The sequence below is a fragment of the Camarhynchus parvulus genome, chromosome 5 (genome assembly GCF_901933205.1).
Source record: "Camarhynchus parvulus chromosome 5, STF_HiC, whole genome shotgun sequence".
Taxonomy (NCBI): domain Eukaryota; kingdom Metazoa; phylum Chordata; class Aves; order Passeriformes; family Thraupidae; genus Camarhynchus; species Camarhynchus parvulus.
The window spans coordinates 529,814-548,176 of NC_044575.1; the positions used below are offsets into that span (position 1 = coordinate 529,814).

At 37.5% G+C, this 18,363-nt stretch overlaps 1 protein-coding gene across 2 annotated transcripts in view; it reads right to left on the bottom strand.

Moving 5' to 3' along the window:
- Positions 1-4,295: 4,295 nt before the first annotated feature.
- Positions 4,296-18,363, bottom strand: part of KIF18A (kinesin family member 18A) — a 31,094-nt gene continuing 17,026 nt past the window's right edge. For both annotated transcript variants that reach the window (XM_030950008.1, XM_030950007.1), the window contains 4 exons: positions 10,403-10,886; positions 9,774-9,878; positions 7,069-7,178; positions 4,296-4,874 (listed from right to left, as the gene is read on the bottom strand). In XM_030950008.1, coding sequence (XP_030805868.1) covers positions 4,726-4,874; positions 7,069-7,178; positions 9,774-9,878; positions 10,403-10,886 — 848 coding nt within the window. In that variant the 3' untranslated portion in view covers positions 4,296-4,725. The remainder of the gene's footprint in view (positions 4,875-7,068; positions 7,179-9,773; positions 9,879-10,402; positions 10,887-18,363) is intronic.

Consider the following 18,363-nt stretch of genomic DNA (forward strand, 5'->3'; position numbering starts at 1 on the left):
GGGAAGACAAACTGAGAACCAGAGAAAAAAACAAAGACAGACTATGCAATAAGATTACGATGCAAGATGAAAACCACTATTTCCAAGTTTTATAGCTATACTGGAATGTATGTGGATGCTGGGGTTTTGTTTTTGTTTGTTTGTGGTTGGTTTAGGTTGTTGCAGCTTTTTTTCTGTCATTCTCTGTGGTAGTTTTACATGGGAGGCTACAGATGTAATAAAAAAGCTTCTACATAACTAACAGTCTGTCCATCTCAAAATTAAAAAATTCTAAAATTAACAAACCAAAACCAGTACACTTTCCAAAATGGGAATTTCCTAATTTACACAAAGCCATTACCCTGCTGAGATCAGAAACAGCACTTGGTGCCCATTATGGTTTCTGGACCTCTTCACCTCCACAAGGGTGGACTCTCACCTACAACTCCCAATCTCAGAAAGATGCCCCAAACCAGGCCAAAAGGTCAGAAACTTTCATCCATTCCTCATCAGGGTGCATTATTATAAAGCCACATATATGGAATTATTATAAATCCACACAGATAAATATGGAGAGTAAACATAAAACTCATTTGGGAGGAGACATCCAGAACACCAAGCTGCAAGATCCTCTAGGAACAAGACTTACCTGCTTGGTGAGTGCATTTCCAAAAGAATCCAAGCCAGCTGCCCACTCTGAGCTGCCTTCTGGAAGAGTTTCTTCCACCCTTTTGCTCTCTGTTGACCACGAAGGCTGTCAGGAGGACTCTCCCCTCGTGTCACAGCACATGTCCCAGCTCAGACAGCCACCATACCCAGTGTCACCACACAATTTCAATTTCAGAAAGCTTCAGCCCATGCAAAGTGACACCATGGCACTTCAGGAGGCTGCAAGTGGCTGCTTTTTTGTCCCTCAGCCCAGGCTTTTATGCCCTCCTGTCGATGCCCTGCACCTGTGTGCCCTCTGCTCCCTGTGTGATTGCCCAGCACCCCTGGGCACTCCATGGCTCCTCACCTTCAACAGCATTCACCTGTCCTGCACAGCTGCAGCCACTGGGGATCAGCCACAGCCCCACTCCCAACCACCACAAACTATTCCTACAACTGCATTCTAGTGAGCACACTAGTAATTAACCAACACTAAACCCACACTGTGCAGACATGCAATCTATTAAAGCAAAATAAAATAAAAGAAACTTAAATAATTAAAATACTTCAAATACGTGCTGTCTATATACTCAGCCCCACTCCCAATCACCACAAACTCTGTGCCCACAAATGATATTATACAGGTACAGCCCCCAACCTTCCCCCTGCAAGGGAGTCCTTCCATGACTGTTGTCAGGTGAAGGTACCACCGGGTGGAAAATAAAAATTCTCTCCCTTCCCCTTCTTTCAGGCTTCCATCAGCAGCTGCTGCTGGGCACTGCTGGTGCCTTGTGAAGGCTGGCCTAGAACAGAGGCTAGACACAGTTAAAGAACAAAGTATTCCACAGATCTGAGTAATCACTTTTGAACCCAACTCTTTTGACATCTATCACATTTTAAACTGCAGACTTCGTCATCACATATGCTATTCAGGGAGGAAATGTCGTGTGTTTGAACTTGCCATTTAGGTCTCATACAGCAAGAAGCAGTGAATAATTGTTGCCTAGTCCCTTTTTCCATGACTTGTTATTTCATACACTTTGAACAGAACTCCTCACTTCCAGGGTGAAGTGCTCCTAAACTGTTATTTGTATTCAGGCTGTTCACTGCTTTAATTGATCCTCTCATCCATTTTTATACCCTTTGTAATCCAACCACATTTATTTGAAATGTATAGGACAGCACCAGGACTCAGGCAAGGAATTTGCATAAGGGTTCGCTCCCCGTGAGTTTTTGTGCTATTTTGACCACAGAGATGATGTTTTCATGGCATTTTTACAATAACTCCAAGGTCTCTTTCCTGACTTGTAATGTCTGTTTGAGAACCCATTGCCACATGTGTAGTTTGGGCTGTTTTCCTTCTTGAGTTCCACTTGTTATTTTATTGCCCAGTCCTTCAGCACCTAACATGCTTCTCCACCTCTTCATAGTTAGCTTTTGTTCCAGCTAGCTGAATAATTCAATTTCAATAATTTTTGCCAGTTTACCCTGGAATCTCTTTTTGAAATGATTTGTGGCTCTATTAAAGCCTCTGAAGTGCCCCTGGAGCCCCAATCCCTGCCTGGCAGGGGTGCCAAGCACAGGCACAATGCTCCACTCTGCCCTAACCCAGCTCCTGAGTGCCAAAGGAGCACAAGCCCCAGCTGGGGAAAGGCACAGGGCTGTCTAAGGCCAAACATGAGGTGAAGCTTTCATCTTGACCTTGGCCTTCCTCTTGGAGTTTCCATCTGAACACTGCTGGGACCCAGAAGGGGGTAGTATTCTTTTCTATCTTTCTTCTTCTAATTCCCCCTTCTTGGAATTTCTTGAGGAACTAAAAATCAAATGGGCTTAAAGTTTGCTAAGTTGAATGGGCCGAGTTAATGGTCTGAGACGCATTTTAGGTTGATTGAGTGTTGTTATAATAAGCAAGTAAATGAAAAATAGTACAAACCATAGCCTGCAGCCTTTGAATGCTTTTGTAAGAACTTCCCAGTGGGATGAGATCTTTAACAACCTTTTCACACTTGCAATACTGACACAACTTAACCCTGAGTGCTACAACAGTGAAATCAGCAAAATGTGTACTTCAGATAAATACTATTCCTTAATTAGTTTGTAAAGACAAGCCAGCAGGTAGCAGAGTAGATTGGCAATGAAATGAAATGGGCTATATCACACCTCCACTGCTCCCCAAACACACATTGCTTTCTACCTAACTGGCAATCTGACAAAAAACTTCTTAGGCAATGAAAAGTTATGAGAAGTTTTGTGCCAGTAATGCGTGAGGAATGTGCTGGGAAGCACTTTCTGCCTATGAAGTCTAGATATGCTCACAGTAGGTAAGAAAACAAATGCATGTACAATGAATAGTGCAGAACATTACTCAATAGCAATATGAAATACAAAAACCTCCCTTCAATCTGCTGTATCTCTGGAAACAATTTATGCTAGTTATAAATGGTAAATATGTACCTAGCTAACAAATCTATGATCAACTTCTGATTGAATCACTCTCAAATCACAAGTTTTAATTTTCTCAATAAATTTTTTTTGGTCCCTGCAAGTGTTGCAATTGAACCAAGCGATTCCACTCATGCCAAAGCCATTAAGAAAACATGGGATTCATTGGTTTTATGTTTTGACTATCAAAATGGTCCATGCACAAGCTTGTCTAAAAACTTTTCAAGATTGCAATGGACATCTATGTCTAAGTCTAACATGTCATGAGAGCAGTGAAAGTAACAAGTATATTTAGCAAAACTCAACATGCCTCTTGTACTCATGAAAGTAGCTCCCTGTGTACATTTTACACTAAACACTGAGAATCTGAAAAAAATCCCATAATAGTCTTTACAACTTCAGCTGTATCAAAATCATAAATTAAAATTAATTCCAAAATCTTCCTGTTCATCATGATAGGGAAATATTGAAGTGACCCACCCTCTTCATTCTACTGAAATGACATCACCCTGCTACATGGACATGTCCCAAATCCTAGTTTCCAGGCTTCAAACAAGCCTCTTCCTAGTTCTCACTGCACTACAAGATCCCAGGCTCACCACAACGATAAATCCCTTTAGAAAGCAACTAGGAGGATTCAATTTCTCTCTCCTAGTATTTTTAACAAGCAAAGCCTATTTCTTAAGAAATTATTTCTTCCTCTTTGAACTTCCCCAATGAAGACTGCTCCTGCACCATGGTCTGCTCCTCCCACAAGTGGTTCTGAAAGTTTCTGCAGGCAGCTTCCATCCATTTCCTTCTTCAGAGGCTTGTGGAAAATGCTCCTTCAATGTGTCAGGGATGAATTCTGCAGCACATTAGTGAACTGATCAAGTGGGAAGCTCCTTGCTTCAGACAGTTCTGACATCACAAACTACTTTCAGGACTTCTTCCTCTGGCTCTCACCAGGTTGGAGAAATTCACTTCATTTGCACAGGCCCAACACAGCAGAATGACATTCTGAAGGCAGGGCAGACTGTCATGCTTACAGCACAGCTATACATTGCTCTGTCTCTGAATATTACTGATTTGCTAGAAGTCATTATAAACAGCATGTACTTGTAACAATATATTTGTCAAAATCAATTTAGACATTTTTTGTAAGAGAAGAAAGGAACATTATTTGGTAGAAATACATTTCACATTATATTGCTCTTAATAATATTAAAATTTATTTGAAGTCATTGATAAAAGACATATTTACAGCTGAATTAAATTGAAAAAACAGAACTGGAACATTTACAACCAAGTACCAGACTAAAAACCAGAAAGACAAAAAAAAAAAAAAAAAAAAAAAAACACCAGTTTTGGAAATATTTTTCTGTCTCTTGGAACTCCACAGGTCATCCATAGATGCTAACAATCTAAGAACATCTAAGGCATTGTAATGCTAAGCATGAACATGTTCTAATATTAGCATCTGCCTAACTTGCTTCCAAATGAAATTTATTTTAACACAAGGAAGTTAGTCCAATGAAAATAATTTAGGGGGTCAAAATAACTTTTGTAAGATTTCCACCTTGAAACTCTCAAAACTATTTACAGGAGGAAATCACAATTCATCCTATTCACATTTGCTATCCATCAATCCTGCTTGAAATAGGGATGAACTCGGAACTAAATCCTAGTTTTTTTCTTGGAAACACGAAGTAGAAGATTTTTTGATGTCCTTGATTTAACATCCAGTGGGACATTTCCTTGAGAAAGGCTTCTAATGAAGTTCCTTGGCATATTCTGTTCTTGCTTCCTGCTCTTCATTTTAACTCCTAGTGAAGAATGAAATGCTATTAGAAATAGAGAGAAACTCCTTCAATAAACGTAAGTAGACTGTAACTGACATGGACCTCCTTTTCAGAATAGGTCTAAGAATTTTTACGTATTTCTTTCCTTTACTGAAAACCTCATTTTAATTTGCAAACATGTAATCACTCTTAGCTCAGTAATGCAGGGTTTTAATTGTCTAGAAAAGTCCCATGATTAGACCCTCAACTGACAGGAGATGCTATTAAAAAAGCACAATGGTCTATAAAAACATGTAGAAATATGAAAAAACATTATTAATCCTTCTTATTATAGAAAAGCATTGAAAAATGATCACTACATCATTACAGAAAGTTTTGTCCTTTTAATCTGAAAACAACCCTCTTAGGTATTTACTTAAGGTTTATTCTGCTCTAGTAATGCATGCTCTCAAAAATCAAGTCTATTTCATATTCAGTTCAATGCTGAATAATCTAAGTTTTATTCTCATTTCAAAAGGTGCTTCTGCATTCCATAGTTCCTCAATTCCAGAGTTGGGATTGAAGAGTGGAACCTTCCTAACCTGGTCTGCTGGAGCAGACATTGATACTGATATAACCCTGTATGCAATCTACCTAATAAGTCACTTGGTTAGACAGAGTTAGACTCATATATTCAGTTTCCAGAAAGCTTCTGGTAACACAACCCCAACATTTCCAATGAATACAGAATAAGACCTTTTCCCTCACATTCCCTCACAGCAATTTTTACTTAAAAACACGTATGTGCTGTAAAACCACTGTAGTGCCCATAGCACTGGAAAAAGCCGCACCATGGAAATGTTTTCTCACATTGCCTTTCTATTTCATAAGAAAAGCAGACTAAAATATTAAAACTAATATTGGATCTCCTCTAGTTAGCCCAAGAAAATTGTTAAGTGTATCTCTGAAGACAGAGAGGAAAAGGAGGCAGAGATGAAGGAAAATTGTACAGATTTAGCACGTTAAAATCTGCTTCAGGTGCCAAGCAACTTAGTGCCATGCACTAGAAAGGGCAGAGGTTTTTACAGAATTGTGAAGAGATTTGTGAACATTGGCAAAAAAAGTATTTGTAACTGATTTTATCACAGAAAAGATTTATACATCTCAGAGAGAAGCCATATAATTGAGGTAAACTTTCACACAATAGAACTTGCTAATATTATTATCACCAGTATGTTAAAAGCAAAATAATTTTGCCTCAGTTATTGTTTTTGTCCAAAACAGCCCTAAATTTTAAGACCAATAAATCTCTGAAAATACATTTCATCTGTTAAAACACAGCAGTTTGGTGCTGTAAAATAAAGCAAAGAATTAAAAACTGATATGGAAATTATTAGAGAATTTTATTTCTTGATAAGCCACACTTGAGCCAAGACATAATTGCTAATAAAAATTTCTCAACAAGTTAATAAACTATTCTGGATTGAAGACCTTGACTCTTGGGAAAAAGGGTTTCCCAACAACCTTGTAATAATATTGAATTGAATTTTGATTAGTTACTATCTATATAACTGACATTCTGACACTTTTTTTTAAAAAAAAGGATATACTATTCAAACCAATGGCTTAGGACACTGTCACAGCAACACGTGCTATTAAAGTGACAAAATGAATTGAGAGGCAAGTGCAAAATTAATTAACTTGTGCAATCACTGTTACCAAGGTGACGCCTGTCCCAGAAACAGACACCTTGTGCAGGCTGCCCTAGAGCAGGGGCTGGACAGAGCTACAGAATAAAGCAGGGATTGATTCCAAGCATCTCCTCCATGGATCCACCTTGGGCAGCACCAGAGCCCAGCCAGGGCTGCACCCAAGAGGAACCAAAATGGCCCCAAAATGCACGAGCGCTCCCGGGGTCTCTCCCTGGGATCAGTTCTGCTCCATTTGCACCTTGCACTTCATTGTCCCATTCCAGCTTTAGCCCCTGCAGTCCCACCCTGCTTGTTTTTCTCTCTGCAGCCCACGGGGTTTGTGCTCTGGGGCTGAGATTTGGATCATTTGTCCTTGGTGCCCAGCTGGAGCAGGAATTGTTTTGTCTCCCTGCTCTGTGCACAGAGCTCACCATTCCCTCATGTGAAGCTCAGACCCACACACTAAAGCAGCAGAGAATGTGAAAAATACCAAAGCCAAAGGCTGAGGCAGCAAAGGCAGTGTCCCCCAGGCCAGCCCTGACACTCACCAGCCCCCTGGGGCACTCTCAGGGCTGCGTGGCTCAGCAGCACGTCCTGCCGAGAGCGCTTGGCAGCGCCTGGCGCCTGCAGGCTGCCCAGCACCGTGTTCGAGGTGGAGCTGCAAAAGAGCCACAAAGAGTTTGCCTTCAGTACAGTCACTGCTCACAGTGAGTCTGGCCTTGCAATGTATAAATACTTTAAATATTATCCAGTGTTGACAGAATCGTAACAGAATGCAAAGAATAAACTAATTTATTATGTATATCTATGGACACTTTCCCCTTTCTCCTTTTTAAAAATTTACAAGAATGCTTCAGTTGTGAAAATAAGGACTAATGCTGGCACTTGTATACAAAGGCAGGACCATATGTCATAGTTTTGTTTGAAACCACAGAAGCCAGTTTGATGGCCATCACATACAAATTATACTAAGAAATAATCTTAAGGCATGTTACAAAATCCTTGAAATGACCAAGCTGTGTTTATTGAACAAATCACATTTTTTTATTGCTGCAATAACTTTTCTACAGCCTCCAACACAGTTGGAGTGGGTGGCTTCATAGCAGACAATACTTTTTAACTAAGCTGCAAGAAAACTGTTACAGCTTCAAATTCATTAAAACAAAACCTCTATATTTTATCCACAGCACTTTATGTGATGGACTTAAGGTCTACAGTGAAAATTATGAACCTATCTGATCTCACCCTTCTGCAATTGCCTCACAAACTTCCCGGGTTCCACTCTGCCAGACAGCCTCATAAACAAGCTAATGGTATTTATGTCCCAAGTTCCTAGGCTTTTCCTATTCCTGTAATAAATATTGTATTATTTCCACTTTAGAGTCCCCTAACTCACACTTTCTTAATAATAATTTTCTGCCTAAATGAAAATATATAGCAAGCAGCAAAGACTAAGACTTTCCTTGTGCCAGTCCTAAAAATCTACTCATGCATGCCTCTTGCAAGAGAACTTATGCCAATAAGAATATACCATTATTTGGTAAAATAGTCTCTTATGACTGACTTGCCTCTAATCCCTTGTCCTGAAAATACAACTGTTTCAAATTATAATTCTAATGTGGACCATATGACTGAAATTTATATTTTTATTCTAGCATTAGTAGGAGATGAATGACTGGAGCGACCCACTTCAGGTCGAGGGAAAGCATGGGGGAGAAAAGAGGGAAAAAGTAAAGAAGAGAACGGAATGAAGGCACTCTGAAAAGTAAGAGCATACTCCTTTTCTCCTTCAGAAATGTGTTTTCATTCCTTCTCTTCATCACCAACTGCTAGACAAAACCATAAAGAATTTCATTCTACAGGCTAGTTACTCAGGCACAATGATCTCTGTAAAAGGAACAGAAGTTGTGGGATTTTTCTGTAGTGTACTGGGTAATAAGTTTGAGACACAAAAGAAACAGGTGAACAGAAACAGCGAGTCTTTTGGGAAGAAATAAGCATATATATATATATGTTTTAAAATCATTGCAGAATTATTACGAAAAAAAAAGTACCTCAAAAGCCTCTCTGAGAACTTTTACCTTAAAACTAGATAAACCAGGCTTCAGAAGTTCCCTCACCTTTCCTTAGAGAGAATGTAGAAAAAATTAGCTTTGTTTCAGAGAACAGCTGATTTATTTTCCTAAATTCATAATCAGCTATTTGAAAAACTAACCAGTGCCTCTTTTCTCATCATAGAGCAGAAGAGTTTATTCCTCCTCCTAGCAAGACAGTTCAGTACAGTAATTGATAACAATCACAACAGTTATAGGAAACTAGACCAGATAACTGATCTTCAAGCATAATTCTCTATTTTAAAGGTGCTAATAAACAAAAAGGCACTAAAGTTTCTTCCATGTCCTGTGATCTGTCTATAGCCTTGTCCCAACAGTCTTGAGATATTCCTTATAAGACCTGTGCAGTAGTAGCTCCACTCATGTCTAGCAACAGGTCATTTGTAACATGATTTTAAAAATGGTTTTAACAATTTCTACTTTTGGAAATAGGAAAAAAATAGATAGACCAGCTGTTTCATAGCTGATCAGGTTTAAATACAGTAAAAAGAAGCCCAAAACCAAAGAAGTACCTACACAAAAAATTACAATTCAACTTAATGTCTATTCAGTTTCAGCTTTTCTGGTACTCCTGCTACTAAATCTCTTTTAGGGTCATAAACCCTAAAAGAAGTGATGATACAAAAGTTCTTCCTAGAGCAGATTGCAAAAATTAAGTCGCAATATATGAGACTGAAAATGAATTATCAGTAAATCAAAGTTGATCACTTAAGTATTGTCATGTATACTTTTTCCCCTGCTTTCCATTTTGGTAGTTTCTAATGTGCTGCAGCAAAGGTAGAACATTCTCAAAAAACTTAGATTTTTAATTGATGACAAAATTTTTCTTTTCAGAATTATGTGCCATCTTTCTATTTTGAGTAGACAGCAGCAACACAAGACATGATATTTGTAATTATTAAAACAGAAGTTCTTAAACCAAGACTAAAGAAAAAAAATCTACTGAAGTTACCCAGAAAAGCAACAAAAAAATTCAATTGAATCCAAGCATATTTGAATCAGAACATGTCATATGCAGGTCCAAATGACTTCTATAAGAGGTTTTCAGATTTGAAATATTAGAATGAAACTGAAGTAAGAACATAAGAAATGAAAATTCATTTTGTATAGAATTTTTTTAAGGATTAGTTTAATCTTACCTTAGTATCTTTCTTTTTCTCTGAGCAGCTGAAGTCATTGCCATATATGAGGGCTTCTCGAATACTGGAGCAGAATTTTTGCTTCTTAAGGAAGAAAAATCAAGTCTGAAATAAAAGAATTATATTTTTGTAAAACATATTCCCGTAAAAGTCAAGTAAATTTGTTCTTAATTGTAAATGAATATATGGTAAGTTGAAAACCAAAACTGGAAATTAATTTCATTAATGTTATTTGAGGAAGCTTTGAAGACTTCTGACATGCACAGCAGCTTTAAGCATGGCATTTCACAACGTGGAGAGGTTAAGTATCCATTTTACAAACAGAAAACATAAGGCTTAGAGAAAGTAACTTGTCTGAGGCATCACAATCAATTTAGAAAATGCTGTATTTTCTTTTTGGTACATATCTTCAAAAACAGGATAAGCTTTCAACTTCATTTGTTGTCACTAACATACTACTGTGTTCAAATAATGGCAGAATTGAATTTGATGTTGATCAAAATTGAGGGTTTGATTTTCAAAATGTTGGGTTTATTTATAAAATGGATAGAAATGGAAAAAGCCAGCTGTAAAGACAGACAGGATTAAATGACTTGGTAATGTTTCTCATCCATAAAAAATGAAAATACCTTTGCACAATGCTATTGCTGCAAGGCTGTGACTCCTTCACAGATGAGTAAGCAGACATTTCAGCTGTTTCATCTGTACCTTCATAGAGAATGATAGTGGAGTTCATGAGAGCTTGGTGGCTCTCTGGGATCACATCACACGTGGTGTCCATGATGCTGCCCTTCCTGGCTGCCACATCTGCACTGCAGGCACTGACTGTCCCCAGGCCTGCCAGGTGCAAAGCCTCCTTCAGCACAGCCTGAGCACAGAAGCTGGGCCCTGGCTTTCTGCAGGAGTCTGGAGTATCCACCAGAGGGTACACCTCCTTGGCCAGAGAATCCTCCAGGTGCTGCAAGCTGTAGTGGCTGGAGGCAGGAGGGCTTGGAGCTACCACTGGAGAGTCCATCAGCTTCCTCCTCGTTCTCTTCTGTGGTGGTTCTGTGTTTTCTAACACCTGTTGGGTATTGCTACTCATTTCTTGTGATGGTGTACCTAAAGAGGTGCCTGTCAAACAAAAGTAATGATGGTTAGCACATCTAACTGCACACACTACTCACATCTGGCTTTTCCCCTCCTCTTCCCTAGTGAGACATTAGGAGAAATTATTACAAATACTGGTTATTTCATATACATATCAACTTGATCATGTAAGTGAAATTATTTCTATTGAAGCATTGTCTAAGATGGCATTTGCTGTGACACTCTGTTGCCACAATTCACAGAGAAAAGCAAGGCACAATTCTTCCCAAAGATTTCTGAGATTCACATTCTCTGAACCTCAGAAAAAGGGAAAACACAATTCTTCTCACTTGCTGTGCCTGTAGAATGCAATATGGAGACTGTATACCCAAAGTGAGGATGTTTTGTTTCCTTGGCCTATCAGGGTCAGTTGTGTGTGTGTGTGGGGACTGTCAGCTCACAGTCACGAGATTCTGGGCAGTGTGAGCAGGTGTGTGCAGAGAGACTGCTTGGCACATTCAGTTTAGATGGAATGTATGTAGTATAGTATCATAAAGTAATTAATCAGCCTTCTGATATCCACAGAGTCCTCCTCATCATTCTATCCCCTTCGTTGGAGTCACCTTTGATTTACAATAACACTCAAAATATTATAAACGTGCATAAGTTGGCATAGTTAACCCCAGAGATTATAGAAATAATCACAACTAAGATCTGACACATGACCAGAGGGAATGGAAGAGTAAGAGTATTGAAAATTATTGCACCCCCATGACAAAACTCTTACTTTAAGGTGGTACAATTGCAATAACCTAGAGCTGACTCCTGACCACAGCAGTTTTTTCCCCAGCAAGTACCACGCAGAATAATGAGAAACTGTTGAAAAAGGAATGACACAGAGCCATCTAGAAGGACAAAATTTTCTGACACTGCAAATGAGAAAGCAGTGTTTTGCAAGGGAGCAAACAAAGAAGTTAAAGTTAGTAGGATTCTGTCACCCTACAATATCAACTGTGGGAAGCAAAGCTCTTGACTAACAAGTTCCCCAACCCTCAAAAATAAAACAACCAATACAGCGCAATTGGCCATTCTCATTCATCCTGATTTAAACTGTTGTTCTTCAGGTGTTATAATGGTTTTATTTTCAAGCAGGTGCTAATAAAGGCAATGTCCAAAGCAAGACAGAAAAGGCCTTTCTCTTACTCAAGCTTTCAGTGAAGGAGGATAATTTTAAGACACAGCTCACTGTTCAAATGGTGACTTACACAGTTATAATACCAAAAAGCTATGGAATTTTTTTAAACAAATCAAGAGCAGGAGAGAGCTGTCAAAACCCCAAGTGCTTCTATATTTAACTTCCAGTGCAAATTTAAGAAATGAAGCCTAGTATCCTTAAAATGCCTATGGATTGGATCCCCTTCAGCTGGCAGCCAGAGTCATAACTCCTCTTTTCTGCATTGCCTACTTCATGCCTATGAGCAACTCAACTGCAAAAAGAACTCCTGCTTTTTAAATTGATGCAAGTTACTCGGGAAATAGCTACGGTATTCCTAGAACAGTGTTGATAAATATTTATTTCTTCTAAATTTCATTCTATTTTTGCCTCAGAAAGCTAGTTTGAACTCCTCAGTCTGAATGCTTCTATAGTTCTCTCTCATGTGTTAACACTTAGGGCATTTTAACTGTTCCAAAAACATTCTTTGAACATGACAAAGATTAAGAACACGTATGTATTGTATTATTTCACCTCCACAGGCTTGATTTGTTACAGAAAGCAAGGCTTAAATAGTTGTAGCTTTTTCTCTGCTTACCATTTCTCAGGCCCCATTTAATGTTGACCTCATTGCCCAGTTGCATCCAAACTTGCCAAGAGGCTTTAAAAACGCTGATTCCCCAAGCACAGAAATCAGATATCTTGGGAAAAGGCCCAAGCAAGGTCCTCATGAAGCAAAGCCAAGGAGGGTCGATCCCAACACTGGTTTTGGTACACACCTTGAAACTAGACATGCCATATGATGGGATACTCAGCTAGGTGAGATGATGCCCAGTTAGAAGATGGAAAACAGAGCTGTAAGGGACAGCCAAGGATTTAAGGACCACAGTGAGACCTAGACCTGTGCCAGGAGGATACAACAGATTGTATCAAAGTATGTACAAGTACCAAGGAAATTACATACAGGCCACGAGTCTATGCTATGTTGTCACAACTTAATTCAATAATGAAACCATTGAAAAAACAATGCAAACATTAATTCCTGACTCAGGGGCTCAGTGTCAGAATGAGCAATGTTTAAAGTGCTCATGGGAAAAAAGCACTGTGGACAATTACATGAACAACTCCAATTCCTTTACATTGCCTGGAGCTTTGAAGAAACACATACGTGGAAAACTTGGGCCTGAGAGGACTACCTGGCATGAAATAACTGAATTGTGAATTTGTCTATGTGTGCATTTAGGAACAGCTCACTTGATGTATGTAAAGGACCTTTTCTTAGTTAAAATACAAAATATATTGTTATCTTATACCACATCTAATCCACAGCCAGCTTTCATCGGGTGAAATGCAGCAGATTGCTGAGATGCTAATTGTAATCTAAACATTAAGCTAATTCAGGGCCTGAGTGTTCCCCAAATAATCTTTACCTCCACCCAAAATAAAGAAGGCCCACTGCAATAAAGACATACTTCTCCAAGACTTGGTTGGATTTAGTAACAAACAAGAAACTTATTTATGAACAATTTAAAACATCTATTCTTTGTCACGATCAACAATGCTATGCTTCATTATGTACTTGCTCTTTAATTTTATTTTAATAAGTACAATATATACCTCAGTGTAAATAGACTAAAAAAATCTTAAAAAAATTCTAGTCATCACAACCAGAAATTGAATCTAAATCTTTTTAAAAAGACTTTTAACATCTTATATTCTTAAATACAAGAAAAGGTTTATATAATCTGGTGTTTGAAATAACTATCCATTAAGTGACTCAGGACACATTTAAAATATTCATTTATTAGTTTTTACTCCTATTTATATGTATCTGAATGTCTGTTTCAGGAAAAAGAATGGTTAGAATTCTATTAGTCCATTGCTACATTAGGACCGGGAGGTTTCAGTTTCACAAAGTTTGCTTACTGTAAGACACTGAGGTTTTGCTAATGTCCTAAAGTTACTAGAAGGAACTCTGATGGAGAAACATTTTGGTGGGAGTGCCAAGGTTTAGAAGCTTCTACAGGCCTAAATATTGGAAGCATTTTCAAATTAACTGTAAATACCAGCATTTAAATCATTAACCAAATACGTAAAGAACACAAAAGTACTGCCAACATAAATAATTTGATGAATTCCATCATACTGGAGAGCATTTTTACAGTAATACAAGTAAACTAATAACGATAGTTTCAGGAATTCTATAAAAGGCAAATATAAGCTGTTAGCAAAAACAAAGACCTATTTTTAAAATCTATTTATTTCTGGAATAAAACTTACTGTAAAACAAAGTTAAAACACAACAAGCTTTTCTTGTCATTAAAGTGTTGGAAATAATACAAGATACTTAAGAAGTGTTCCTTCCCACAGCTTTTTGTGAGGATATTAGGTTGCTCCTAACACCATAAACAGGTAGACAAACCAGCAATATTGTATTTAACTTGGCTTCACTAAATAACAAACCAAATATGATGTGACAAAAACAACTCCAAAATCCTAATTCCACTTGAGCTTCTTGTTCTACTGTATATAGCTCCAAACAGTCATGACCTCAGGTAAATAAAATACAGCAAGAAAAACACTGGGACCCACAAAATAAAGAACTGCCAGTGTTGCTATTTCCACCTTACTAAGGGGAGCAAGATACTGAAGCTAACTGCTAACTTTTTGGCAAGTGCTTTTAATAGCTACTATGGAGAAGTTTATGTAAAAGGGACTCAGACAACAGAAGGGGCTACAGAAACTCTACTACTTCCATACATTTCTAAATACCTGGTACTGAGGATGACACTGTGGAGAACAAAGTAGGGCTATTTATATTTCCTTAAAGAACAAATACAACTAGTTCCTGAATGGATGGCTAATGGTAATCATTAAATATTGTCATTATTTTCCTACTGAAAGATAGACAACATGCTCCAACTATATAAAAAAAAACATTTCAAATTTGTTCCATAATAAGGCAGGGATATTATGGTTATAGCCTATATTTGCTTCATGTTTTACAGCTACTTCAATCTTTTGCATCAATACCATCATAATTCAGTAATATTTTTTATTTCATGTACAAAAATGAATCACTTCTATGCTTTACAGAACAGCCACAGTTAACTTGATGAAGTAGCTTAAAAGAAAAATTTGGAAGTTTTATTTCCTTAACTAGTACTTTAACAGCTACAATGCATCTCTTTAAAAACAAACATGATTTCAAATATATGTTAGAGAAGAGATCACATATTTGCTGATCCTTAATTTCAGGCTGATGTTTATAAATGATAACTGTCAAAGTTCTTGAAGATACCATTTAAGAGATTCACTCAGAAATTTAACATAAAAGCCATCACCCACTGATCAACTGCCCCCATCCAGTGACATGAGGTGGTTTTGGTCCTAAGTCTGCTGTATCATTTGTCCCAAAAGACTACTCAGAAGTACTGATTTATCTGACAAGAAACAGCAATAGCAGATATTTACAGCCCTGGGCACTAATACCAGAAGCAGAATGCACTATGTGCGAAACATGAGTCACAGGAAAAATGAGCAGAGCTCATGGCAAAACAGCTCTGATGAATTGAGTTAGTTCTAATTGACATTAGGACAAAATAATGGCCAAGACTTGTCTTCTTCTGGAACTCATGCTAATACATGCGTAAGGGGATTATTTCTGGAAACTGTGCTAAATTAAGTCTAGCAGGTTGTTCTGCTAAAGTGAAATTAAATATTAATGTATTCATTTCAATAAACATTTCTGGGCTACCACTGATTGATCAAATTACAATTCTAATCATACATTTTCATTCCTTTAACAACTGACTCATGGAATTCCAAATTGCAAATGAGGTCTAGTCAATGCATTTCAATTATTTCATATTTCTGTAACCCAAAGGCATCGTCACTGTGATGGCAATTTTCACAACAGGTTCACAAACAACAGCTGTGAACTGAAAAAGGCTCAAATCCAAGGTGCATTCTTGCAAGTCTGTGATCAGGTGTACTGCTTTACACAGCATGAGAAAAAACACTCAGAAGTCACCTAAGACAGTATGGAAGAGCTGCTTAGAGAAATCTTTCCTATTCAAGGCACATGCTTTTCCCACTTTTTATTAAAATCTTTTACTACATGCAACTATACTTCAATTTTTCCTGCCACACAAAATAAAAAACTGACTTTTCAGATCAGAACGTTTGTGACAAGGGGAGGCAATGGATTCCTTTTTTTTTTTTTCCTATAAATCAATTCCATCCTCTCAGTGGTAATGTAAAGTAAGGCTTCTGGAAATGGGATGCTTGAAACAATGCCAAGAACTTCCCCATTCAAAGAAATACTTGCAAATACCAGTCAGAGCTCTCCACCCATCAGGCTGAACTCTGAATACTCTATGGCTCCCCATTAATGAACACTTAAGAATGGATTCCCAAATACATTCTTAAATGAACTTGTTTCCACAGCCTGTGCTTTCTTTGAGACAAACAGTTAAATTGTTCATGACATTGCATACTTATAGTTACATTAAGCATATACAAGCTTCACCTAAATTTTTAATATATGTGGCAAAAAAAAAAAAGGATATTGGAAAGCCAGGATTTCTGTAAAAAGCAACAAATTTAACTTCTAATTAAGGTCAGAATTTTACAAAAGGTGCTTAAAGATTTCAAAGGCTAAAGGAAAAAGAAGATAGAAGGAGGTCATCTCCTGTAGCGAAGCCTTCCATGTGCTTTGGCAAAGCACATGAACTTTAATTAGCTTTCACTAGAAATCAAGAGCTGATTCACAAGAATTGACCACCTTGATAATTTGACCATAGAAACTGACATTGAATGAATGGCCAGGAAACATGTTTATCTTTTCCTCCTGACTACAACTTTAATACTATTTAATATGAGAGACCCTTTCCAAGGAAGTCATCTTCATTACAAACAAAGACTTGGGCATTACTGCAAATCAGCTGAAATTCTTTGCTATTTTCAAACTCCTGATTGGAAGGACCTCACAACAGGATAACATCAAAATCAATTAATATAATAAAGTAAAAATATTTAGAATTATATTCCAAGAATTTATTTCTGTAGAAGACTTAACAAAACCAGAATAAATCCCCTACCCTTTCACCTTTGCCATCCTTCTCTTTGCAATTTTCAGATTCTTTTCCCATGTCAATTACTAGTTTGACTTTGTTCTTCAGGACCAGTTCAACAAATGTAGTCAATTCCAAAGAAACACACAAGACCTTAAGGTCCTGCTTGTATAGTTTTACCTATTCTGCAGAAATTATGTAGCTGCTTTGACCTTTTGGAGAGTCAAAGTGCTTGTAATCAGAAAAGTTATTTGACTTAAAAGACCTTAATTTTTATGTGAAAACATCCAATAACAATTAATTTGCATTTGAACATTGTCATGGTTCTCTCAAAGAACCACAGGCAAAAGTTTGTGTCATTAAAAAAGTTTCTGCAATGATTACTGCAACACACAGAATCCACCAGTGTCTAAATACTGATGGTTTCCTGTACCCCTCCCAGTCTCAACATAGAGTAACTAAAGAGGGACCTGTAGTTTGTTCATGATTGAAATTTCCAAATTGGATAAGGGGTGGATACTGCACACATCCCTAGATAATTCTGAGTACCACAAGAGATACAATTATTTATTCTGCAAGCCTACACTGAAGAGAAATGATCATTTTTCTCATAATGGTTTGTTTTTTGTACATTAGTGCTATCTCATCTTTGCAGAGGGATTTTTTCACAAAAATTGTCTTTCAAATGTGTTAACATAGGTTCAAAGCAACATCTGAGATTTGTTACTAGCAGACCTAGTACACTCTCTTCCTCAATCTAAATGCTCCAGACTTACATTTCATAGCAAGGAATCATTGCATTGCCATCAAACAAACAAACAATTGAAGAGGAGAAATTTGGTTTTGTTTGTGCTAAACAGAAAAAAATCCCTCAAGCATTAGTAAGTGGATGACTTTTTTCCTCCCCACTTGTATTGAAGTGATTGTATCAACACCATTAGGATTTTAGGTAAGCTTTCCCTAAAGGTTGCAAAATTTGGAGAATGGTTGTTTCTACCATGTTGTATCCTGCATCTAATGAGAGGGGGAAAGGAGCGACAGTAATGCCTTCTATTTCCTCTTCCAAAGAGCAAATAAAAATCATAAAAATACCACAAAAGATTTTTGCGATAATCTTCAGGCAGACACCATTTACAACTGTAGAAAGTCTGTCTTAGCTGAAAACTGAATTTACCTATTTGAACATAAAGTTCAAGAACTTGAGGATAACAGAATAATTGGAAAACCTACACAG